Source organism: Danio rerio, chromosome 25, assembly GCF_049306965.1.
Source record: "Danio rerio strain Tuebingen ecotype United States chromosome 25, GRCz12tu, whole genome shotgun sequence".
Lineage (NCBI taxonomy): Eukaryota > Metazoa > Chordata > Actinopteri > Cypriniformes > Danionidae > Danio > Danio rerio.
This window is the reverse complement of record NC_133200.1, coordinates 28,886,488-28,913,379: the sequence shown is the minus strand read 5'-3', so window position 1 is coordinate 28,913,379 and position 26,892 is coordinate 28,886,488. Positions and strand designations below refer to the sequence as shown.

Here is a 26,892-nt window from a genome sequence, read left to right as displayed (position 1 = left end):
TTTTCCTCCCTCCCATTTTTCTTTCACCCATTTTTTTTTTCACCCAGTCATTTTTTTTCTCCTCCACTACGTCCCTTCTGGGGTTCCGTAGTTTTGCATGGTAGATAGATGAGTTTTTTTTTTTTTTTCATTTTTTAGTATGTATTGTGAACAATTTTGTTCCTGTTTTAAAATGTGGAGGTACTGTTTTTTTATGCATTTAACTGTACTTTGCTGCTATAATTTGTTTTTAACAGCGAGGACTACAATGGAAGCAAGACCTTTATTATGTTTTTATCCTTGATAATTTTATTTTAAAATGCATGGGATATTTGTATTTTACACAGTTTGTTTAAATCTGTCATAAAAAATAAAAATCAGCTTTTAAAAAATAAAATAAAAAATAAAAATTTACCTCGGCAAAACAACACTTTGAAATTATAGTCAGCAATGCAACGCATGCATTCGGATATTCAAAGATTGGTTTCAGGCTTCCTTCATATGTGGAAATAAATATCGGATATGTAATAATACGACTCATGTAAATAGGCAGATCGGATTTATTGAGGCATTTTGTTCTGTACATTATTAAACTTGCGAGAAAGTGGTGCTTCTCCGTGGTTTAATGACGTAGAAGGAAGAGAGTGTATGGAGATGCCGACGGGGTAAACAACATCAGAGGAAACAAAGAGTAGGAAAGTGGTCAGTCACCACAATTTGCTCCCACCAGACCTGGGATCTCTCTCGTACCCATACATTCCTCTGAATGGTGAAGGACATCATAAAGCATATAAACCATAAGCGCAAGCTGCTTTGACAGCCCTTTCCCACCTCCGCCTCAAAATCATTTTAAAGTTAGGCGAACTTCGTGTTGTAACTTTTGCTTTTTGTCGCTATTAATACACGCACTGATGGCTTCACATAGAATAACTTTATTCTCTCAAACACCAGTGCACACACAGGCAAAGGCTACATCTTCAACTGTATTGACCTTATTTTAAAATGAGAAAGTGCGCCTGTTTTCGCGATTGTCTTAGAACTTCCGTTTCAGTCGCCTATGGGAGAAATGAAAGGAATAATAAACGGCAAAAAACGGTCAAACTACTTGCTCTACAAACAAATGTTTGCATGACTATACAGACCAAGTAGAATAATATAACAAGGAAATATCAGTTTGCAACATTAAACAGCGAAACGAGCAGTTTTTAATGTCTAAAAATGAATGGAAGTGAATGAGACCGGAAGTCTCGTGCCAAAAAGATTCAAATGGCAGCGCCCGCTCGTCTGCGGAGAATAAGGTCAATACACAGACACACACACCAGGGCCATACCATTACATAAACTGAGTGGGGGTAAATCTCGACTGAACCATTCACTGCTTATATTACACTTCGCATATTTCGCAGAGATAAAAACAAGACAATTTCTTCCATCATGGCTAGTCCCAGATAGCCGGTAGTAATCGGCCTGAGCTCGGCATTGGTGAGTGTTATCTGGGCCGAGTTTGGCCCGCAGCTCACTCGCACACATGTGTTTGTGATGCGGCTGTAAAGCACTGGCCCGATTCCTGTTAACAATATCTGACCCGAGTCTGTGTGTAGAGTGCGGGCTGCTTCTGGCAAGGACTCCGCTTGTTTAACTGATGACAACCGATTAAATTCTTATTTTATCTAGTAATTTGATAGCTCCACGTTTAATGAAAATTTGGGAAAATATCCATGTTACGACAGCAACAAAATAGTAAGAATATTTTGTGTGGATGGTCGCAATGTTTAGACGCAAACAAAACAATATTATTTATAAATGAATTATACATATCATCATGACACAGATGATAGAACCCACCTTTTTGCATGTTCGACATAAGTTGTATGGCAAGTGTAAACACATGAATTGGATATGGGTCACAATTAAAACAACGTGTAAACAGATAGGCAAACAAATCAGATATAGGCAATAAATCGGAATCGGGCATCAAGACCTGACATGGTAACAGGGCCATAGTGAAGTTTTTAAAACTAATTTTGGAAAAAAGCACACACAGATAGTAAACAACGAATTCTCTATCAGCAATCACACTAATACTTCCAATCAGAATCAAAAAGAATTCCCATAATTAACCAAGGTCATCCTACCTAAGTCATCTCATCGACTTTGCATCAAGTGCATCTTATCGCCAACAGCATGTGCACGTACGATGATGCCTTCAGGAACTAGCCTTCTCCTGATTCTCCAGCCGAGACCCTTACCCCTGCTCTGCAGAACATCCCAGCCGGGTCACCATCACCCTCATCTTCCAGCTGACAGCCTCCATCTCTGGCATCTTCCTACGCTTCAGCCATATCCTCCGTCCCCACATTGGAGCTAACGGTCTTCAGTTTCCCCTAATTGCTCTCCAACGCTGGCATCTCTCACTAGACCCCCTCCTGTTTCCAACCACATCCGGAATCAAATCTTGTCAGGTGTGGATATAGACATCTTTTTAGATTGCTAGATAGATTGCAGTGATATGTTCCTCACCCTTAAAAATTCAGCCAGCAATCAGTTCCATATTCTTTAATTCCGGGAATTTCTCATAGCTTATCATTGAAGTAGTTTGCTCAGTTTTTCCCCGCAGAAGACGCAAGCTCTGCGACTATCTTGTGATTGTTGGTGTGCTCACACTTTCATATGGAGGTGCACACTTTTACACTTACAGTACCATAAATTATTTTCTGCAAAATGAACAGCCCGTGTAACCCAAAGTAATCAATATCCTTACTGGAGGGTGTTGGACACTGATCTCTACAACAGTATATTTCTCGGTTGCACGTAATCTATCTTGCTCGATTCTCCACTCACCCCACTTTTTCATGCCCTTTCGTTAATCTGTCTATCCCCCTAACCGAGCAATCCCAACCAAAATCCACAAGCTGTGTCCCATGACCCCCAAACACCTTTAAAACCTCTTACCTCCCAATATCCACTGATCGCCTCCTTCTAGCAAACAAATCTGGATGAACTTCAATTTGGGACGTTATTTAAGGCAGCGATGCCGTTTCATGCATTTTTTCAAAGTTTTGCGGTGGCACACACGCCCGCATTATCTGTCCTTTACTTAAAACAAACAATAAAAAGGATAAACCATACTTATTGACTCTTGTTAACATTTCTCGTCCATCTAGAGAATTTCAGCATCACCCCGACTCACATTTCAAGGATTATTTACTGTCAGGTTTCTTCCACAGTTTCCACCCCGGCATTTCCAATTTCCTTCCGCAAAGTCTCATCTGCCCTAATCTCATGTCTGCAATCACAGAATCAAAAGACGCAAATATCTTAATTACAAAATAATTAGAATCTAATTTCTGGATCTACCCCTTTTCCGCCCCACCGTTTAACATCTTACACATTAAACCCATAGGAATAGCTACTAGAAAATTCTCAGGTAAAAAAAAAAATGACTCATAATCGATCTGTCTTCCCTGAACAAATCTCAGTTTCCAAGCATTAACAGACTTATTCCGTTAAAAGAAATCTCTCTCAATATTCATGATATTAACCTAGCTATTTCCTTGATAAAAATCAATTTGATGGCCAATGTCGATATAGTATCCGCCATCAAAGTGATGCCCAATCCACCCATATTTCTGGCATCTCTTTGGCATCCACTGGCGTGACGAATATTTATTTTTAGTCTGCCTCATCTTCGTTTGCTGAAGCAGCCCATAGATTTTTTAAAAATGCTTTCAGAAGCAAAATGCTGGATCTTATCAAACAATTATGCTGTCCCTTACTTAATATGCCTGCTAGATTATTTTTTAAATAATCTTGCAACAAAATTCCATTTCAGCCATGCACCTTTTGACAATGCAGAAAGTTTTCAAAGAGCTCGGGATTCCCTTTGCCCAAGACAAAACATTCAGCCCAAACACTTCGATCAAATTTTTAGGCATCAATATAGATTCTAAATAATTCCAAGCATCCTTATCTAAAGAAAAAAATAGATTGAATAATTTCAATAGATTCTAATCTCTTAAACAGCACTAGTTGCTCCAAATGAGAGCTGTTATCTTCCCTTTCTCACCCAAGCTTCACAATGTGCATCATCCCACAAGGCTGTCCATTTCTCACTCACCTCCTACTCTTCGCGTCTTCCTTTCATTAGCTGGAGGAACAGATATCCATATATGACTCTTGCTGTAACGAACTCAGCCTATGGATTTCTTTTCTTAGACAATGGAAATATAGCTTTAGCGACAGTTCTGTCAGAAAGACCTAATGTCACGTCATACATTTAACCAGATTCAACAAATACCCTCACAACACCTGTACTATATAAGCTGGCCATTCACAATACTATTTGTTTACAGATAGCAACGTCGACATTCTAACGACTCAGTAGCTATTAAAACCAAAACAAATGTACAGGAAATTTTTTGTGCATATTCTGATTCAGACAATGAAACTACTCCAACTTCTCTTTTCACGACGAGACGCAGTGCCCGTATTTTGAACCGGGAATCTCCATGGTCCTTCTGGTCCTCGGAAAAAATCCTCGACACTCTTCAAGCAGCGGGCATTCGGGCATTCATTGATACAAACCTCTGAAGAGACGATCTTTTACTCATGGCTTCCAACACTTTGGGTACTCTACCTGCTTTACCTGTAGACCTAACCCACGTAGCCACAGCCACAACAGCGCCAGCTCAGCTCAAACAAACAAGCAAGAAGAGAGCAGCTAATTCCTCCTCGCCAAGACAAGCAAAAAGAATGTTATCCGCTCAAGCAATACCACAACTCTTCCCACACGAGAATGACGATACAAATATACAACTCCAAGCCGTCAACGGTCTCGCTGACACAGTCAAAGGATTCAAAACCAAGATGAATCCTCTAGAAAACTCGATAGCTGGTTACGTACGGGCTTTGAAACTCCAAACTCTCTCTCGGCGATCGCTCCAGCGTACGGATTCATCAACCCAACAAGTGCTCCTTCTACTTCATGTATCAACGCTCCAACTAACTCTTCAGAAAACAACACAAGTCAACGCCTTACCTTCAACTTCGCTCTTCAACCTGGCATCTGCCGTCCCAGTCCAAACATTCGGCAGGCGTTTCGTTCCACAAGCAGCGGTACCAGTGTCACCTCAAACTAGAAAAAAACATCATCCAAGGTAAGGATATTAACCTAGCTAGTTTGCTGCTCCCCTTTACAGCAGTAGACCGGCAAATGGTTGGCTGTGGTGATGTGGCAGTTTACCTCAAAACTTCCGATCCCAGACTGCAACGCAACCTAACTTTTAGTGAATTCGTCATTGCTTTCAGAATTTATAAACACATATGGTGTCAGACTTTTCCAGAATGAAGAGAAGAACTTGATCTTTATTTATCCATGATAGCAGACTTTAATCAACGTTCGGGGGTACATTATTCTACGAATATCATAAGTCATTCTCCGCCAAATCTGCTTCATTTATCACTCTCTACAATTCAAGAATCGATTTGGGTATTACAGACAATGAGCTCCTAATCCGGCACTTCGGAGGCCAAAAAATTTTAGCCTGCGCAGTCTGTAGCTTGCATGAACATAATGCTTCCGTTTGTCCCAAAGCTATGGAGGGCAAAGCTTCAGACACTCTTATATGCTTATAAAATAAGCAAGCCAACAGACATTAAAGGGCGTCCCATTACGTCATCCCGATTTGTAATAATTTTAACGAATCTGTTTGCTCTTTCCCTCTGTGCAAATTCTCTCACGTCTGCAGTTTCTGTAAAGACCCTCACCCAAAGTCAATCTGCTCCCGTCGGCTCAGACCTGCATCTCACAAGAGAAATCCAATTAAGAAAATTTTTTTAAAAATCACCCTTCCACTCTTATTAATGTCTCGACCCTTTCCTCTTATCTTTCTTCTCACCCTGATCCTACTTTTATCGATTATCTCCTTACCGGTCTGTCACAAGGATTTTGGGTAGTGGTTCTTTTTTTTCTTTCTACCTCCTTTCGTGGCAAAAAAAACCTACAGTCTGCTCTTGCAGAACCAGAGGTTGTAACAGACCTTCTACAGAAAGAGATTAATAAAGGGGATGTAATCAGCCCCTATTATACACCTCCTTTTGTTCCGTTTCGCGTTAACTCACTCGGAATAGCGACTCGTAAATACTCGGGTTAAAAATAGCTAATATTTGATATGTCCTTCCCTCATTCGGATTTAACTGCGAGCGGTAATGAATGCATCCCTTCCGACCTCTTTTCACTACACTACGCAACAGTTAGCCATGCTATAAAATCTATTAAAATAGCCGGACAAAGTGCTTACTTGGCAAAAACCGACATTACGGAAGCTTTTAAAATCATACCCTTTCATCCCTCAGAGTGGGCTCTCTTTGGAATTAAATGGAATTCAAAATTCTATTTCGCAGTAAGACTTACCTTTGGTTGCCGTACCGGTCCAAAAATCTTTAATTGTCTTTCTAAAGCATTGTGCTGGATATTATTGAATGTCTGTAAATTACCCTTCGTTTTACATTTTTTAGATGACTTCTTACTAATTGACTTTCTGTTTTCACAAGCGTCCTCGCTGGATAAGTTAAGTATTCAACGATGTCGGCGTCCCATTGTCCAAAGAGAAAAAGCTAGGTCTATCTATAAATCTCGAATTCTTGGGCATCTCCCTCAAGTAAAACTTTTTTGAATCAGGGCAGTTATGCAGACCTTTCTCACGATTAGATCTACATCAAAGCGAGAATTACTCTCCCTGCAAGGGTAAATAAACTTTGCTATGAGTATAATTCCCCAAAGCAGATCCTTTATTTCTCGATTACTAACGCTAGCTCATTCCGCTCTAAATTTACACGATTTGATTCAGTTGACCGAAGGATGTATCTCAGATATAAAATTCTGGCTACATCTTCTTAACCACTGGAATGGCATTTCTTTTTTCTATAATGATTTCACAGAATAATTGGAAAATTTGCAACTCCTTTACAGATGCTGCCCCTTCTATAGGTTTTGGGGGGTTTCTGGGAAAGCAATAGTTTGCTGAATCTTGGCCAAAAGATTTTCCTAAACGTACTCCAGAGTCCATATTAATGGCTCTTCATGAAATCTATCCTATCGCAGTAGCCTGCGTTCTTTGGGGAAAAGCATGGGCTCGCAAACATATTGTTATTTTCTGTGATAACGAGGCCACAGTCGCAATTGTCAATAAAGGGAGATCAGCATGCCCTCTGATTATGTCTATTTTAAGAAGAAAAACATGGCAATCTGTTATTTGTAATTTTATTTTCAAAGCCTGACATATACCTAGACATATTAACAATGCAGCTGACTCGCTCTCTTGCCTTCAATTCCAGGCTTTCAGACGACTGCATCCATCGGCCAATCAGGACCTGGTCTCGGCTTGATTGAAACGAACCCTGAAGCAGTTCGATTGCAGTGAGAAAGCGATCCGATCCGAGTGCGGTTATATCACAGTGTTTTATGGATATGTAATAGACATACAGCTGTATGAAGAGAGAATTATGAGTAGGGCGGGAAGTTTCGCGAGTCTCCAGATGCCCGCAAACGAGTAATGATTTCTTGGTAATCTCGCGTCTCCCTCCTGGTCCTCAAATAGTCATCGTCGCGCACCCTTCTCACCCCTCCCCACCGCATCTCTCCTCAGACACGTCGCGCGCGCACACCTTGTCAATCACCACCAAACCACCACCTCTCCTGACAGATGAGCGGGACGCTGCAAAATAAACCCTGACACTCTGACCAATGTGAGGAGAGTTTACACGCACGTGGCTTGTTTTAGTCTTTTGGTCCAATTAGAAACTTTGCTGTGTGAAAGCGAACCGCTCCAAGAGCAAAGAGCAACAATGAAACATTTATGGAACAACTGAATCGATTCACAGGTGTGAAAGCACCCTTATTCTCCACTTATATCATTATTTCTTTTAGCCTTCTATGGTTTCATGCGTTCTGGGGAATTTAATTCAGATTCTAAATTTAACCCCTCTCCCGATTTAACTATGTCTAATATCTAATTCTCACCAGATTATTTTAACATAGTTCTCAAGCATTCCAAAACCGGTGCCGGCGCTACGCTATTTATTTACAAAACTGGAAATAAAATTTGTCCCTTCTTATCAATGAAAATTAAAATTGGCCCCTTCTTATCAATGGCTCACCAAAAAACCTCTTTTAATTCACCCTTATTTATTCTATCTAATGGTACACCAATGACTAAAGCATGGTTTTATTCACATTTAGCTATAGCTTTTAAAAATTGTGGTCTTTCACCTTTCCTATATCCTGGCCATTCATTCAGGATCTGAGCGGCTACTACTGCCACAGAAAAAGGAGTTTCCACGGCTACGATAAAACTCCTAGGTAGATGGTCTTCATTACCCATGTTTGGTCCTACATCAGACCAAATGCCTTAACCATCTCAAAAGCTTAGAAGAAACTCTCACGACTTCATCCAGGTAAACTTTTCAGTACAATTACTGGTGGTGGGGAATTGTATGGCTCATTCAACAGTCTGATAAAGTATTATTCATTTCATGTATTTAAAATAAATAAATAAATAAATAAATAAAAATAAATAAATTAATAAAAACACTGATGTCATTATCGTTTATTATTATTATTATTATTATTATTATTATTATTATTATTATTAATAATATCATCATTAGCTATTATTATTGTCATAACTTGCAATAAATACTACAGTTGTTGTATTTATTTAGCTTAATTCTTTGCACTCACTTGCTTATATCACAATATTCATCTAATTTTCGTTCATTCATATTTATATATACATAGGCTATTTAAGTCATATTCATGATCCATCGGGATCATTATTACAATGGCTCAATGGGGTCTTTTATGTCATGGACCAGTGTAATAAATGATAGCTGTTTATTAATAGTCTATTTTATATTTATTTATCCTATTATCTTTTGTATCTATATAGAACGTACATGTACATAAAACATAAATTTCATGTATTATCTCGCCTAGGTCTTTCTAACCATGGTCTGCCGGTCTCTTAAAATAGACCTGCCGGGGTCTTAAAACCATGACCCGCCGGGGTCCATCATAACTGCTGTCCTTCGCGTCTTTGAATCCAAGGCCTTTTTGGGGGTCTTTTCCATCTGCGATCCGTCGGAATCTTCCTATCGCGACCCGCCGGGGTCTTTGCAACAGCGATTGGGCAGAGCCCCTTTAATTCCGCCTACGGAGGCTTGATAAGCAGCTGCCTGTCGAGGCTTTTATTACGGCTTCTGGCAGCCCTAACCTCGAACATCTCGTCCAAATGTATCAGAATAACATTTAAACTTGGCTATCTAATTAACTGGTTGTTATATAAGCTTCAATTTGGTCCCCTTGAATGAATCGATGAAAATTCTTATTATTTAATTATATTCATCATAGGATCACCTATGCCTTGACTGGAGAGTATATCTAATTATATTTAATATCTTTTGGGGGTAGGCTCCGCCCCTGCCTTCGTCCTCAGACAAGACTTGGCTGAATCAACGAGCTTCTTATTCAAGCTACAGACGGGGCCTCCGCCAAGGAAATTTATTTGGTCATGTTACCTTGTCAAATAATATCAATTTATATCATACATTTCTCTCTTGTCTTCCTGGTTGAAATATATTTTTAGCAACAGTTCTGTCACGAAGACCTAATGTCACATCATACATTTCAATCAGATTCAACCAATAGCCTCACAACACAAGTACTATATAAGCTGACCATTCACAATCCAATTTGTTTACAGATACCAATGTCGACACTTTACCATCCTCCCCACCACCACCAGGTTGGCCCAGTCCGGGGGGTAGGCTCTACCCCTGCCTTCACCCTCAGATAAGACTTGGCTGAATCAACAAGCTTCTGATTCAAGCTACAGACGGGGCCCCCGCCAAAGAAATTTATTTGGTCATGTTACCTTGTCAAATAAAATAAATTTATATCATAAATGTCTCTCTGGTCTTCCTGGTAGAACAACTTATCTTTTTTTTCTACAGTAACTTTTCTCTCCAGTAGATATCAATTTATTTACCAACACCGGCTCCTCTGCCGGTTTCAGAGGATATTACAAATATCGTTTTGCTTTTCAGAAATTCAGGCAGCTGGCACCAGAGGCAGAACTTCTAATTCAATTTAATTCAATTCAATTAATCTTTATTTCCTTAGAGGCTGTCCTTTCAGGACCAATGCGAGGACTCATCTGTCACTGGGGTCTTACAAGGATCAGTCTCATGCTCTCCACTCCTCCTTAACCACCACAGCAGCTGCTCAGGATATGGCCTGGTCCAGGATTATAACTTCTTCCAACCCTAGTACCTCCCTATTCTGCACTAATATTCCTATAAGCCATCCTGTAATCAATCACACCAAGAGCCCTTCAATCTTACCTGATAGCATGGAGAAGTCAAGGTTTTTCACACTACCCATACATATATTTTCCAGATTTTCCAGAAAACTGCATTTTAGCCAGAAAGACATGTTTCTCTCCATGAACTATATGGGTTATTCTATAGTTGCAGGTACATTTAGTGACCAAAGCCATTCTTTCTTCAGTTTTTTTAGCAAAAATATGTGTTACATATTTGATTATTTATAAAATGTTCAAGATTTTTCATACATCACAAGATGTTACATGCCATAACAATTCGATATTCTTTGTAAAAAGTCTCTTATATAATCAAAAATCATGATTTATTGATGTCCATATTAGTCAGTGTATTTTTTCCATCATGTATCATAGTAATCAAAAAATGTCTTTGCTTTTCTTCGTTCGATAAGAGAGTGATCCAATATGTCTTTTGCAGGAACCCAATTCTCTCCTCTGGACCGTAACCTTCCCAGTCCACCAAGTACTGAAATCCTCGCCCCCTCCATCTCGAGTCCAGAATGTACTTAACCGAGTAAACGGTCCCCCCATCTACGAGACGCGGCGGAGGGGGAACCGGTGTGGGCAGGTTAATGGCCTTTTGAAAAACAGGCTTTAATTTGGAAACATGAAACATGGGATGTATTCTCCTGTACGCTGGAGGAAGTTTAAGGCGGACTGCCACCGTGATCTTGATCTAATGACTAATGATCTTGATGACAGTGAATGGGCCAATAAATTTAGGTGCAAGTTTATTACATGCGGAACGCAAAGGAATATTCTTAGTTGAAAGCCACACTTTCTGACCGATGATGTAAATGGGAGGCTTCGACCTGTGGCGATCGTCTTTAGCCTTGGTGCGTGCACCCACTTGGAGGAGGGTCTGTCTGGCCCTGTTTCAAGTGCGTCGACACCTCTGGACAAAGGCGTGTGCGGAGGGAACCGCAAATTTGAATTCCAGACTGGGAAAAGCTGGTGGCTGGTAACCTAAGCTACACTGAAACGGAGAGAGGCCCGTGGCTGACACTGGTAATGAATTGTGTGCGTACTCCACCCATGGGAGCTGCTGACTCCAAGAGAAGGGATTCTGGTAAACCAAACTACGTAACATGCGCTCGAGATCTTGGTTGGCCCTCTCTGTTTGTCCGTTACTTTGAGGATGGAAAACAGAAGAAAGACTTACAGACGCTCCCAATAAATCACAAAATTCTCTCCAAAATTTAGAGACAAACTGAGGCCCCCTGTCAGAAACCACTTCCGTTAGGAGGCCATGAATGCAAAAGACATGATTTATGACAGCATCTGCTGTCTCGCTGGCTGAGGGTAATTTGGGCAGAGGGATAAAATTAGTAGCTTTTGAGAACCGGTCCACAGTGGTCAAAACAGCCGTATTGCCGCCAGATGGCGGGAGACCAGTGACAAAATCTAGTGAAACAGGCGACCAGGGGCTCGAAGGCACTGACACCGGCTGTAGGAGTCCAGCAGGAGGGCGATTTGAAGTATTAGAAATAGCACAAACAGAACAGGCCAAAACAAACTCACGTATGTCACTTGCCATAGATGGCCACCAAAATAGCTGTTTAACCAAAAATAAAGTACAACTCACCCCAGGATGGCAAACCATTTTGAAGGAATGTCCCCACCGGATCTCCTCCGGCACAAACAATCGACTAAGTGGGCATCCGACCGGGGGCGTACCCCATCCAGGGCTGTGCGAACCCTGCTCTCAATCTACCATGTCACAGCAGAAATACAAATCCTCTGGGGAACGATGGGCTCAGGAGACGTATTGTGCTCGGAAGAATAAAAAAGACGAGATAACGCGTCGGGTTTGATGTTTTTAGAACCCAGCCAATAAGAGATGATAAAGTCGAAACGTCCGAAAAATAATGCCCACCGAGCCTGCCTGGAGTTAAGTCGTTTGACGGACCTGATGTATTTGAGGTTCTTATGATCGGTTCAAACGATAAAGGGAACCCCCGAACCCTCCAACCAATGACGCCACTCCTCCAAAGCGAGTTTGACAGCCACAACTCCCTATTACCAATGTCGTAATTACGTTCTGCGGGAGATAATCAGTGTGAGAAAAATGAGCACAGATGAATTCTGTTATCCGAGGCTGCACGCTGGGATAGGATAGCGCCCACCCCCACCTCTGACGTGTCAACCTCCACCACAAACTGCCAGGGGGGATCAGGAGTCACCAGAATGGGGGCCGAAACAAAGCGGCCCTTTAGTTTAGAGAATGCAGCCTGTGCTGCACTCGACCACCTGAAGGAGGTTAAGGACGTCAGAGGGGTGGCGAGCTGGCTGAAATTGTGAATAAAACGCCGGTAAAAATTGGTGAAGCCCAGAAATCTCTGCAGGGCCTTACGAGACTCCGGAATTAGCCAATTTACCACAGCCTGAACCTTCTCTGGATCCATGCGCACCCCCTCAACTGACACAATGTGTCCTAGAAAGGGAACAGACTGTGCATGGAACACACATTTCTCCGCCTTGACAAAAAGCCCATTTTCTAGCAGCCACTGAAGCACTCGCCTGACGTGCTACACATGTTTCTGGAGAGAACGGGAAAAAATCTAAATGTCATCCAGGTAGACATAAATAAACTGATCTATCATGTCTCGCAACACGTCATTAACAAGTGCTTGGAAAACCGCAGGAGATCTAATTTTGTGAAAAAAGAAGCCCCTTGCAGACGTTCGAATGGTGAAGACATCAGCGGCAAAGGATACGTATACTTCCCCGTGATGTTGTTCAGCCCTCAAAATTCTATGCAAGGTCTATGTGTTTTTCACGAAAAAGAACCCTGCCCCCGCCGGTGAAGAAGAAGGCCGAATGATCTTGGCTGCTAAATAATCAGAAATATATTTCTCCATGGCCTCCCTCTCAGGAATAGAAAGAGAGTATAACTTGCCTTTGGGCGGAGATGTACCTGGCAGTAAGTCTATAGCACAGTCATAGGGACGATGTGGAGGCAGAGAAGCAGCTCAAGACTTACTGAACACTCTCTTCAGGTCGAGGTACTCACTGGGTACGTTTGACAGGTCCATGCACTTCTCCTGAAACACATCAAGAAACAGCAGAACGAGCATACGAAAGACAGGACTCATGACAGTTGCCACTCCACAAAAATATTGTATTAAGACCCCAGTTAATATGAGGCTTATGGAGAATCAACCCAGGATGGCCTAAAACCACTGGTGCTTTGGAACAGTCTGTTAACAAAAATGATATGTGTTCAACATGATTTCCAGACGTGACAAGTTTTATGGGTTTGGTGAAGTGAGTGATTGTGAGGAGGGAAAGTCCGCTGAGGGCACGTGCTACAATAGGTTCAGAGAGAGCGATAACCGGAAGTTTACAACTGGAAGCAAAACTAGTGTCGATAAAATTTTCCTCCGCTCCTGAATCAACAAAGGCCTGGGTGTTTTGGCTTCCGGAACCCCATGATATGGTGACCAGCAATAATGTAACCACTGCAGAGGATTTCTTCAGACTGATTTCACCCATCAGTGATGGGTGTTGTCTTTTATGGGACAGGAAACCACACGATTCCCCGCCCCACCGCAGTAAAGGCAGAGTCCCTCAGTTCTCCGTCGACGCTTCTCCTGCACGGACAAGCGAGATCTGCCCACCAGCATGGGTTCCAGGTCAGCGCTCCCCACTTCCGGTGCCGCAGCCACTCTAATGAATAGATCTCATCCTGAAGACGGTCGGACAATCCGTGCAGGAACATGTCCCACTGCGCCTCTGCGTTCCAGCTGCATTCCGCAGCCAAGGTCCGAAACTCAATAGAGTAATCCGCCAAACTCCGATTCCCCTGGTGGAGCTCGGCGAGGATACGAGCGGCCTCTCTCCCGGAAGCGGCCCGATCAAAAACTTTCTTGAGTTCTTTGGAGAACAGGTTGAAAGTGGAACAGCATGGATGTCCTCAACGGCTGGCAGAGTGCTCCCTGTGATGCATTGGGCAGTTTTCACCACCCGCTGCAGTGCCTTACACTCAGCAACAGAGCAGCTTCCATACCAGTCTGTGACACAGTTGGTCAGGATGCTTTCTATTGTGCAGCAGTAGAAGTTCACCAAGATGCCTAATGAAAGCTGGTTCTTCTTCAGTTGCCTTAAGAAGAATAGGCGCTTGTGAGCCTTCTTGACCAGGCTGGAGGTGTTGGTGGTCCAGGAAAGGTCCTTTGAGATGTGGGTCCCCAGGAACTTGAAGTATGAGACAGGCTCAACGGCCATCTCATTGATGTGGATAGGATCATGTGAGCCTGCTCATCCCTTCCTGAAGTCCACAATGTGCTCCTTGGTCTTGTTAGTGTTAAGGAACAGATTATCGTCTCATATTTATTGGTGATTAGACCATTCACTGTGGCGTCATCTGCGAATTTGATGATAGTGTTGGATCTGTTGACAGGCCTACAGTCGATGGTTAAGAGGGAGTAGAGGAAGGGGCTGAGCACACAGCCCTGTGGTACACCAGTGTTGAGTGTGACGGTGGTGGAGCAGATGTGGCCTGATCTAACATTCTGAGGTCTGTTAGTCAGAAAGTCCATAATCCAGTTGCAGAGAGGCATGTTGATATCCAGGTCTTTAAGTTTGATCAGTAACTTGGAGGGTATGACAGTGTTGAATGCTGAGCTGAAGTCAACAAACAGCATTTGTGCATGAGTGTTTTTATTGTCCAGGTGTGTGAGTACAGAGTACAGTGCTATGGAGACTGCATCTTCTGTGCTCCTGTTGCCACGGTAGGTCAACTGATGTGAGTCCAGTTTGGATGGCAGAGAGTCTTTTAAATGTGCCATGACCAACCGCTTGAAGCACTTCATGATGATGGGTGTGAGTACTACAGGGCGATAGTCATTCAGGCGTGCTGGGCTGGAGTGTTTGGGCACTGGCACAATAGAGGTGGTTTTAAAGCATGTTGGCACAGCTAGGTTAAGCGACAGGTTGAAAATGTCTGTTATTACCCCAGCGAGCTGTTCTGCACATGCTTTGAGGACGCGCCCAGAAATACCATCTGGTCCAGCAGCCTTAAGTACATTGATCCGACTCAGTGCGGTATATACTTCTGAGGAAGTGAGTGTGATAGGTGAGTGGTGGGTTGAGGATGTGATCCTGGTGTGTAGTTTGTGATGCTGTTTGTAGTTGGTAATGATACTGATAGCTTCGCACAGTTGATGAGGGGTGAGTAGTTGGGGGTAAGTAACAAAGAAAGGTGATCTGATTGACCCAGGTGGGGGAGGGGGGTCACAGCGTATGCTTCAGCCATGTTTGTGTAAACATGGTCTAAGGTTTTGTTTCCGGGTGAGCAGTCTGTTGTTTGCTGATGGCTGCATAAAGTTCGTTCATAGCAAACTTGGCATCAGTATCAGGAAGAATATAAGCAGCAGTCACAATGGTGGATGTTAACTCCGTGGCAGATAATACGGTCTACATTTAACCATTAGAAATTCCAGGTTAGCAGAGCAATGTCTCCCAAGGTTGACAGAGTTTGTGCACCAAGCTTTGTTATTATAAATGCATAATCCTCCACCTTTGGTCTTACCGGAGTCATCCGTCGTTCTGTCTGCTCGGAAGGTGTGGTGCTTAGTTAGCGATACAGCATTGTCTGGTATCCCGCTGTTTAGCCATGTTTCTGTGAAAATCATGACATTACAGTTCCATAATCTTTTGCTGTGGTTGATGCGCAGTCGAATCTCATCTATTTTGTTCACCATTGACCGTACATTGGTGAGAAAGATGCTGGGTAAAGAAAGCCGGTGTGGTGTTAGCTTTAGCTTAGCTCTTAGCCCACCGCGCTTCCCCCGTCTTTGTTTCCAATCTCTTCGCCGCCTCCAAGCACTTCCGCCCGGCCGGGCAGGGTGCTCAGCCTGGGGTGTTCTGGCGATCTCAGGGATGAGTCGAAGATTGTTAATAAAACTGTCCGGAATGCACAAACCAATATCCAAAATATCCTGTCCGGTGTACGATGTAAAGGCACCACTGTTCTGCACGAACAGACCTGAAATGAGCAGGAATAATACTGCAAACTGCAGAAACGGGAGAGACGCTCAGCCTTGCGTTGTGCACTTTGTCCATCTTGCCTCTAGATTACCATTACTTACAATTTCAACCTAAACATCATTTCAGATCTCATAGCACTAGACAGTAAAACCATTTCTTCTTTCTCCTACCAGAGAACTTTTCCAGCCATTCCTTCAGGATAGGAGCAGCTACCACTGTGGCTCAAAACTGTCCTCTTCAAAAGCAGATTCAAACCCTCAGCTGGTCATCCGAAGGTTTCCAGAAATATATTCTTACAGACTTCTCACACATCAAAGAAACCAAGCAAAACCTCATAGAACTTCTCTTCCCACACTGTATCACTCTCCCACATCCACACACGCACACATTAGATATATGAACACGCACATTACCGTCATAGTACTTTAAGCTCACACTAAAAACATGCATACATTTTGCCCCAATTCAATTTAATTCAATTCAGCTTTATTTGTATAGCGCTTTTACAATGTAGATTGTGTCAAAGCAGCTTCACATAAATGGTCACAGTAACTGGAACAGTGTGGTTCAGGTTTTAGTGTTTAAGTTCAGTTCAGTTTAGCTTAGTTCAGTGTGATTTAATCATTACTGAGAGTTCAAACACTGAAGAGCAAGTTCATCGATGCGTAGCTCTACCGATCCTGAACCATGCGAGGCAGTGGCGACAGCGGAAAGGGAAAAAAACTTCACCTGATGGGAGTGAAGAAAAAAAACCTTGAGAGAACCAGACTCAGTTGGGCACAACCATTTTAATTTCTCCGCTGGCCAAAAGTCTTGTGCAGAGCTTAATTCGCCGTGGTTTAGGCTGGAAGATGGCCTCAGCGAAGACTTGTCTGTCCCTGGAGCGTCGCTAGAATCAGACTCATGTTCTCAACTGCCCATGACCATCAGCGCAGCAGCAGCTCAGGATATGGCCTGGTCCCGGATATGGAATCCTTGGGATCATCACGTCGCTGGTCTTGGATCCAATCAGTGACTCCGCACAATCTGAGGACCTCGGGATGAGTATCCCCAGGTGAAAATAGAGAATAAAGAAAATAATTAGCGTAGCTGCTGTTCAGTGTATATAAGCAAGATGCAGAAGCCTGTGTGGAACCCGCTAGGTGATGCATTGAGTGTATGCTTTACTAAAAAGATAGGTCTTTAATCTAGTTTTGAACTGGGAGAGTGTGTCTGACCCTCGGATGTTATCAGGAAGGCTATTCCAGTGTTGGAGCCATGAAAGAGAAGGCTCAACCTCCTTTACTTGATTTTGCTATTCTAGGTACTACCAGAAGCCCTGAATTTTGAGATCTTAAAGAGCGAGTTGGTTTGTAGCGAGACAGAAGGTTGGTTAGATAAACAGGAGCTAGATTATTTAGAGCTTTATAGGTGAGAAGTAATATTTTAAATTCAATACGAAACTTAACAGGCAGCCATTGTAAGGAGGATAAAATTGGGGTTATATGATCATATTTTCTAGACCTGGTCAGAACTCTGGCTGCTGCATTTTGTACTAATTGAAGTTTGTTAATAGAGGATGCTGGGCAGCCAGCAAATAGAGCTTTACAGTAATCCAGTCTCGAAGTCATAAAAGCATGGACTAGCTTTTCTGCATCTGAGATGGATAGCATATTTCGTAATTTAGCGATATTTCTCAGATGAAAGAAAGCAGTTTTTGTGACATGGGATATATGGTTTTTATAAGTTAGATTGCTGTCTAATATGACACCCAGATCTTTTATGATAGAGCTAAAACTAACTTTGAATCCCTCTAATTGTAAATTGAGTTGCGAGATCTGCTGTGTACAAGATTTAGGCCCAATAAGTAATAATTCTGTTTTGTCAGAGTTTAAGAGAAGAAAATTGTTGGTCATCCAGTCTTTGATGTCTTTGATACACTCAGTTAGTTTAGAAAGTTCAGACGTCTCGTCAGGTTTAGTTGAAATATGTAATTGAGTATCATCTGCATAAAAGTGAAAGCTGATCCCATGTCTTCTAATAATGTCTCCCAGAGGTAGCATGTAAATTGTAAACAGTAAAGGGCCTAAAACTGATCCTTGAGGCACCCCATACTTTACTGGACTGACTTTAGAAGGCTGTCCATTAATATTCACAAACTGGGAGCGGTCAGTTAAGTATGACTTAAACCATTGTAGAGCCTGTCCCTGGACACCTGTAGACTTTGATTTATGAGAATATTGTGGTCAATGGTATCAAATGCCGCACTAAGATCGAGTAAAACTAATAGCGAGACGCACCCTCGGTCAGCAGCTAAGAGTAAATCATTGGTTATTTTCACTAAGGCGGTTTCTGTACTGTGTTTAGCCCTGAAACCTGACTGGAACACTTCAAAAATATTGTTTGTCTGCATAAAAGAGCATAATTGAGTGGAAACAACTTTTTCTAGTATTTTAGACATAAATGGAAGATTTGAAATAGGCCTATAGTTAGCTAAGTTGTTGGTGTCTAGTTGCGGTTTCTTAATAGTAGGCTTAATAACAGCTAGCTTGTAAGAGTTTGGAACATGGCCTATAGATAAAGAAGAGTTGATAATGTTAAGAAGAGGTTCTCCTATAGCAGGTAGCAGCTCTTTCAGTAATTTTGTTGGAATTGAGTCCAGCATACACGTAGCTGGTTTAGAGATATTTATAATTTTTTAGAGCTATAATTTTTAGAGCTGGTTTAGAGCTATTTATAATTATAAGTGCCCCAGCACTTGCATCCTGCAGAAACTTGCATACTTTACTAATGCAGCCTTCCATCCTCACAGGGACATGCACACACAACTTTTTTTAACACACATGCATTACTGCTGAATCTTTTTAGCAAGGGACACCTATTTATTTCTAATGCAGCATTTATAGGCCACAGGGAAACACATACATAACTAGTGCAGCATTTTCAGCCCCGCAAGGATATGCATACTCCAAAATAGTGCAGCATTTTCAGCCCCGCAGGGAAAATCATACATCTTTAGTGCAGCCTTTCCAGCCCCACAGGCATACGCATACACCACTAATGGAGCATTTCCAGCCTTCATCGACACACATGCATCATTAAAGCAGCATTTTCAGCCCTGCGGGGATACACAAACACCACTGATGCAGCATTTCCAGCCCCGCAGGGATGTGCAGACATTACTAATTCAGCATTCTCAGTCCCACAGGGACACACATACTACACTGCCACAGCATTACCAGCCCGCAGGAACAAACATGCATCACTGTTTTTATCCAGCTAGAGATTCTCATATACATTATATCAACCCCTAAATAGTGAGACAGCTGTGTATTAACATAGCTCCCCCCTGGTTAAAGTCTTGCAATTTGAGGGATTCTTAATAGGAGTTTGACTGTCCGGTTTATACTTGCATTATGGGGAGCTTACTGGCCCCGATCTCAGATGTCTTTCCTTCCTCTACCTGGACAGCATGCCAAATATGCTATTTTATCTGTTTTCTATGTGTGAGTGTGATCTTGTGAATTGGCCATAGTAAATGTGCATCCTGATCTCTTGTTGAAGTCAAGCAAAGTAATTTTTCCAGTTTTTTGGCCCACAAATATGTTCTTGGAGCTTCATATGACATGTTTTGACAATGATTTTGGTTTATTTTCTACCCTTTGAATGTATTAGAAACATTTCTGTCAATGGAGGACAAGGTAGATCTAAAATATCTAAATTTGTGTTCTGCATACATTTCCAAGAAATAGTACTAAAGCTTCAGAAAAGTTAACAGGTGTATTGTCATGCAAAATTCAGATGTTTCCATGCAATCGACCCAATTGTTCTTCACTAAAGTCCATTTCACCTAACTTCATGAGGAAGAACTAAACTGTTGCCATGACAACCATTACAGCTGTTTCTGAAAGTCATTTATATGAATCTATATCTCTGAGACAGTCATAGACAAAACTAATACCTTCAGGTCAAAATGTGCTATTTTCTTGGAGTGCAGATACTGAACTCCATTGAGGATCTGTTTGATGAATTCAGTGGCTTCCTCTTCACAAAGTGACTCTTTCTGAGCCAAGAAGTCAAAAAGCTCTCCTCCTGAAACACTGAAAAGACATTTTTAATTGGTTAGAAATGGGTTACCAGTCTAACATGAAACCAAAAAAAGTAATTTTGCCATGACAACTCTTTGGAAACAAAACTCTAGTCTTGAGAGATTTGGTAATGAATATGTATATGAAAATGTTAATGTCATTGGTCTTGGCAGGAAACATGTAACCCCAGCAGCAAGTTTAAAAACAGGGGGAGATGGGTTGGTGTAGGAGATTATCTGAAATCGCACAATAAAAACTGCTAGTGCAAACAACACTGAAGTATATTTAAATATGTTGAAGAGAAAACTGCTGAGATTACTACTGAGGCAAAAGCAAACTATCATCTGTGCCATGAGTTGATGATGTTGTCAAACCCAGAATAGGACTAATAAGCCAACACAGCCAATATGGTTTAATTTATTAACAAATACATTTAAGCAATATTTATTAACCATTTGATTATGATTTATTTAGTGGCTTATGATATTTTTCTTTTTTTCCCAGTGGCAACTGACAACTCCTTAAATACTGCCATGAGTCTGGTGTATTTATGTGTTGTGTTCATGTAGTTCAGGAGTGACCAACCCTGTTCCTGGAGAGCTACCTTCCTGCAGATTTCAGTTGCTACCCATATCAAACACACCTGAACCAATTAATTAGGACCTGAACACCACGTGATAATTACAGTCGAGTGTGTTTGATATGGGTTGCATCTGAAATCTGCAGGAAGGTGGTTCTCCAGGAACAGGGTTGGAGTAGTTGTGATGTAGGTGTTGTGTCTCGTGATGTCCCATCAGTTTGTTCCATATGCTTCTTTTTACGTCATGCAATTACTTTGTTCAGTTTTCCAGCCATTTATCAATTTCAGTTCCACCTATCTCGCACCCCTGTATGTTTTCAGTTTAGTCATCCCTTGTGCAGTTATACCCCTGAGTTCAGTTTATCTATTGTCCGGTGTTGAATTGCCATCATCTCCTGTGTGAGTTCATGTTCTTGGCCTGTAAGTGGTTTTGTGTAAATACAATAAATATGTGTTTTTTGATAATTCCTGTGATCCATGCGTTTGTGAGTGAGCAACCATTAAAATTATTATGTATAGAATCACTATGTGTATATACACACACACACACACACACATATATATATATATATATATATATATATATATATATATATATATATATATACTTATATATATATATACACGTGTCCAGCAGTTCACACATTCCTATGTAGGCCTTTGCGATTGCTGCTGGTGCTATTTCCATACCATGTGCTGATACAGCCAGACAAGATGCTCTCCACAGTGCAGGTGTAGAACAAGCGGAAGATGTGGGGGCTCATTCCGAACCTCCTAAGACGCCTGAGGAAGAAGAGGTGTTGTTGTGCCTTCCTCAGCACTGTGTCTGTGTGAGCAGCCCATGTTAAATCTTCAGCGATGTATACTCCAAGAAACTTGAAAGTGCTGACTCTTTCCACTGGTATACCATTGATGGTGGTGGATTCTCTCTTCTCTCTCCTGAAATCCACCACCAGCTCCTTGGTTTTGCTGATGGTGAGTGAGAGGTGGTTTTTCTCACACCACTTTGTCAGAGTGTGCACCTCCTCTCTGTAGGCCGTCTCATCATTATCTGTGATTAGGCCCACCACTGCGGTGTCATCAGCAAATTTAATGATGAAGTTGGAGCTGTGTTTGGCTGCACAGTCATGTGTGTACAGGAGTGGGCTGAGAACACAGCCCTGTAGAGCACCAGTGTTGAGGATCAGTGTGGATGATGTAATGTTGTTTATTCTGACCACCTGGCATCTGCTTGACAGGAAGTCCTGGATCCAGTTGCACAGAGAGCTGTGTAGACCCAGATCCTGGAGCTTAACCACCAGCTTGGCAGGCACTATGGTGTTGAATGCTGAGCTGTAGTCCACATTTCTCACATATGGGTTTTTGTTTTCCAGATGAGACAGAGCAGTGTGCAAGGTGAAAGCAATTGCATCATCAGTGGAGTGATTATTCCTGTTCGCAAATTGCAGAGGGTCAGTGTGAGCGGGCAGTACAGAGCAGATGTGCTTTTTAATGAGCTTCTCAAAGCACTTGCTGAAGATGGGTGTCAAAGCAACTGGACACCAGTCATTCAAGGATGTGGTTTTAGCTGATTTCGCTATGGGCACAATAGTAGCTGTCTTAAAGCATGTGGAAACCACAGGCCGAGAGAGGGAGAGGTTAAAGATGTCCATGAAAACCCCCACTAGCTGGTGTGCGCATGCTTTAAGTACACGTCCAGGGATGGGCCAGTAGCTTTCAGGATGTTCACGCAACGGAAAGATCTTCTTACGTCCGCTACAGAAACAGAGAGTGTGCTTGTGGTTTCGGTTTCGGCCGCGGGAGCGCACAGTGTGTGCTCACTGTCCTGGGCTTCAAAGCGGGCGTAGAACGAGTTGAGCTTGTCCGGGAGAGACGCAGCAATGTTTACAGTGGCGGGTTTGTTACTTATAAAGTCCATGATGTTATTAAATCCCTGCCACATGCTCCTTACGTTAATGGTGTTAAATTGACCCTCTACTTTGTCTCTGTATTGAGGTTTTGCTGCTTTGATGGTTTTCCTGAGGTTGTAATTTGCTTGTTTTTATTCCTCAGCATTTCTAGATTTATAGAAATAGAATGTTCATACTGAAAGGGCTGTTTGAACTTCACCATTGATCCAAGGTTTTTGGTTGGGGTAGATTTGGACAGTTTTTGTTGGTGTAACCCCGCCGGCTCTACGCCACCCAACCCGCTCCGAGCTGGTTTCAAACCGGCGACCTTCCGCATGGGAGTCGGTTGCTCTACCAAGGAGGCTAAAGACCATGGCCTCTAGCGTCTGTCGCTAGAGCACCTTTAGAGGTCAGAGGAGTGAGGTTCTACCTGCTCAGCACTTACTAGCTGGCCTCCGTTACACTCACCCCCCTAAACCTCACTCCCATTTGGGTTACGGCACCAATGTAACCCCGCCAGTCTTACGCCACCCAACCCGCTCCGAGTTCTTTGAGTTCTTTTGTTCTATCTGCGCAGTGCATGGAGAACCCCGAAAATTCAACAGCTGTGTCTAGAACCACTGCAGATAGCCAGGTTTCTATAAGGCAGATAATGCAGCAGTTTCTTGTTTTCCATTGGAAGAAAATGCGTGCCCGTAGCTCGCAAAGTTTGTTGTCCAGTGACTCAACGTTAGCCAGCAGAATGGTGCTTCATCTCTTCGGTTTTGTGACCCAGACAAAGGGCTCTGTTGCTGTGTTTAAAACGGAGCGTTGTTAAAGAACTCAAAGTCTGGTCTTCGATGTGCAACGAGGGAGCCAATTTCCCAAAGTTTGTGTCTGTCGTAGGTAATGAGAGTGTGTACATCCAGCAAGAAAAACGACAAAAATATAAGTAAAACACACAAAACACAACAAAGTTGGCTGGGAGATCGCAACACGGCGGCCATTCTCGGTGCCATCTTGATGTCGAAAGGATGACAGTCAGAATCACAAATGAACTAAGTCTGTTAAAAGTATGGTAGAGGTAAAGTGATTGTCTGGCAATATCTCTAAAGATCGTCTATATTTATAATAGACACAATAGGCCTATATGTAATCTCCAATGCCATGACAAGATGCAGATTTTTTTTCTATTCTCATTTTTGCCATTATTGTTTTCACTTTAAATTCAGGTTGTTCACAACACAAAACTGTCATGCACAAAGTGAACATGAAGAACATAGCTTTCTCAATATAATATGCGTGCACTAATTTCCTCTGTTTTTGGACAAAACTGCTTATGAGCTCTCAAATATGCACTGCTCACACACATATTTTCTTGCGCGCTCTCAGTACACTGCTTGCTCAGTGGGATTATATGCAGACTCACAATTTGTGTCTTGTGTACCCTCCTCCTTTCATACTTTTTGATACAATTTGAATTAGTACACTAGTTATTACCAATAACCAAAATACTAAAATAGACTTACATATTCAATTTTCAATCTTATAAATCATACCATTTTTGGCTGTATGTTATATGATGTGATATTTACAGTTTCAAAGACTAGTTAAATAGACGTTGAATGTAAAGAATACATTTTATTTTAAAAACATTTTTTTTTTAAGGTTTACCATTCTAAAAAAAAAAAAACATTTAAACATAAATATAAGTAACGCAAGCAGAAATGTTGCTGTGATAAAAATAGGGAAAAACTTGATAAGGTATTATAGCCTACTGTAATATTCACTCTTCAAATAAATCAAATAAATTATCATGGCAACTAAAATAAAGTGAACTACTCTCTGTGGTCTTCCACATTGTTGATGAGATTTTGGAGGACATGTTCCCTGTTATCCTCTTCATTTTGAGAAGAAGCTGTCCCACAGGGCCATGAACACATATAATGGCATGTACAGTGTTTTGGACAGTAGTCTACTACAGTAAAGCACTTCAATTAATCTGTTGTGGTAATACTATAGTTGCTATGGTAACACAACAAGTGTAATACAAACAAATTACCCAGTGCTGTAGTTTTTTTCAATATAGGATATATTATTCTAATTCAATTTAATGTAGCAAAACTACATTTTGTATTTCATTTTCTCAGTTCACTATTCTTAATACTACAGTATGCTAAAGCATTCAGTAACAAGTCGTAAATAATACTAGCCTAAAACAGGCAGTATACCTAACACTCAAAAACCCTAGTATTTATTATAGAATTTACCTTAACCTGTAAGTTATATATAAACCATATCAACACTCTTAGGATAACAATTTAACAGGAGGATCTCTGGAGAGCAGAAAGCACGAAAAGTTATTAATCGAAAAATGATATTTTTTTAAGAAAAATATATTTTTATTTGTTAATGTACTGTGGGCAAAAAGTTTGTTGTAATGCAAGCGTTACTGAACATGTACCGAGTAAAATATTACTGAAAATGTATTAGTTATGCCTTTCACTACTATGTTAGAAGAAAATTACCAAAAAAAAATACGTTTGTAATGCATTACTCCCAACACTACTTTTCAGTGCTAATTTTTGTTGTTTTTGTATTTCTGTGTTGTTTGTTTGTGCACAACTGGATATGCAAACATATCCAATACCCATCAGGACTTTATAGACATCGGAGAACAATACCAGGCACCGGCATCTAGGGTTCCCCTTCATAAGAGAACTCCAATGTGTGTCTGTAATAAACAGACAGTGCATTAGACAACCAATCACGAAAACGGGCCAATGAAATGCCAATTGATTTGGCGGAGTTTGGCTCCACAGCTGATCCTGATGAGCCATCAACGCAATATAAGTCAGCTGCTGTAGTCAGCTCACTAGAATTGTTGCTTTAAAGTCCATTTAGAGAGGCAGATTCCCTAAGAGAGCAACAGTCGGTCAACACAACTTTTCAAAGACGCTGTTCTGACTGCGTTTCTGGATGCGGTGGTTTCAATCTCTGGATGATAGGCATGGGTATCACATCACATCACAGGTCTGGGGGTCCAGCATGTCGATGCAGAGCCCGTGGACAGCTCATGCTCTCACTGTGAGGGCATGGCTGTTGCACAGCTGTGATCGTGGCTTCAGCATCCCCTGTAGCTCCCCTTGAAAGAGGTTAGCACACGGGAAGATCTGAGGATCAAAGTGGGGGTTTATCCATCGCCTCTGGTCCCGCGGACCCCCCACTTCTCCACAGCGTGCCCCATCCAAGCTTTGAGTGGTCCGGAAATGCCACCCTGGAGGAGGAGAACCGTTCTTTCCCCGGTGGAGGCTGGGGCTCCCCCATAAATTAATGTAGTGATCTGAAAAGAGCGGCTTTTCCTCCCTTTGGGTGTGGAAGCCCAATTGCTGCCAGCATGGGCAGCATGCCTTCCAACTCTCAGCTTTGGTGCATTTCGCCACAGGCTTAAGGGTGCTAAAGAATGAGGTCTTTTCTCCACCTCCAGCCACTCCGCGGGATTCTGGGAGGAAGGTAAGAGTCAATCTCTTATTTTCACCCAATGACTGTAAAAAATATGGAAGACGCGACAGCGCCTTTTCCCATTGAACGCTTTGAGGGCAAAACGCCTGCATGATGGGCACAAACTCTCGCAAAAGACTGCCTGGGCATGCGCAGTAGGACTGTCTGGTGGAGCCAGAGGAGGAGTCGCGGAATTGAGCTTCCAACCAAACGCTTGATTTAACATCAACCACGCCCCCTGAACTTCTCACTTGACCGCCGGTATCTGCACTATAACAAAGACTCACTGATGTAAATATAACCACTTATGTTTAAAAACACGCAATATTTGGTTTAAAAACGGTGTGATGTAAGCTGTTATACTTTTAAAAAAGAAATACATGTTGTAAAATATGAACAATAATATATATAAAAAAACACATTTTTAGAAAGATTTTTATTTTTAATTAGCAATCAACAGAACCCAAAATAGCCTACATATCGTAGATAACAATTTACCATGCGGGAAC

At 41.9% G+C, this 26,892-nt stretch overlaps 1 protein-coding gene across 4 annotated transcripts in view; it reads right to left on the bottom strand.

The window, feature by feature from the left end:
• Positions 1-26,892, bottom strand: part of dapk2b (death-associated protein kinase 2b) — a 176,057-nt gene that overhangs the window by 45,086 nt on the left and 104,079 nt on the right. Inside the window, exons 1-2 of one of the 4 annotated variants that reach the window (XM_068217543.2) lie at positions 21,705-25,405; positions 20,308-20,446 (exon numbers count right to left, since the gene is read on the bottom strand). The exons of 2 other annotated variants lie outside the window; for them this stretch is intronic. In XM_068217543.2, the coding sequence (XP_068073644.2) occupies positions 20,308-20,446; positions 21,705-22,666 (1,101 nt within the window). In that variant the 5' untranslated portion in view covers positions 22,667-25,405. Of the gene's footprint in view, positions 1-20,307; positions 20,447-21,704; positions 25,406-26,892 lie in introns of those variants that run through there. One more of the 4 variants, XM_679634.10, reaches the window with a different exon arrangement.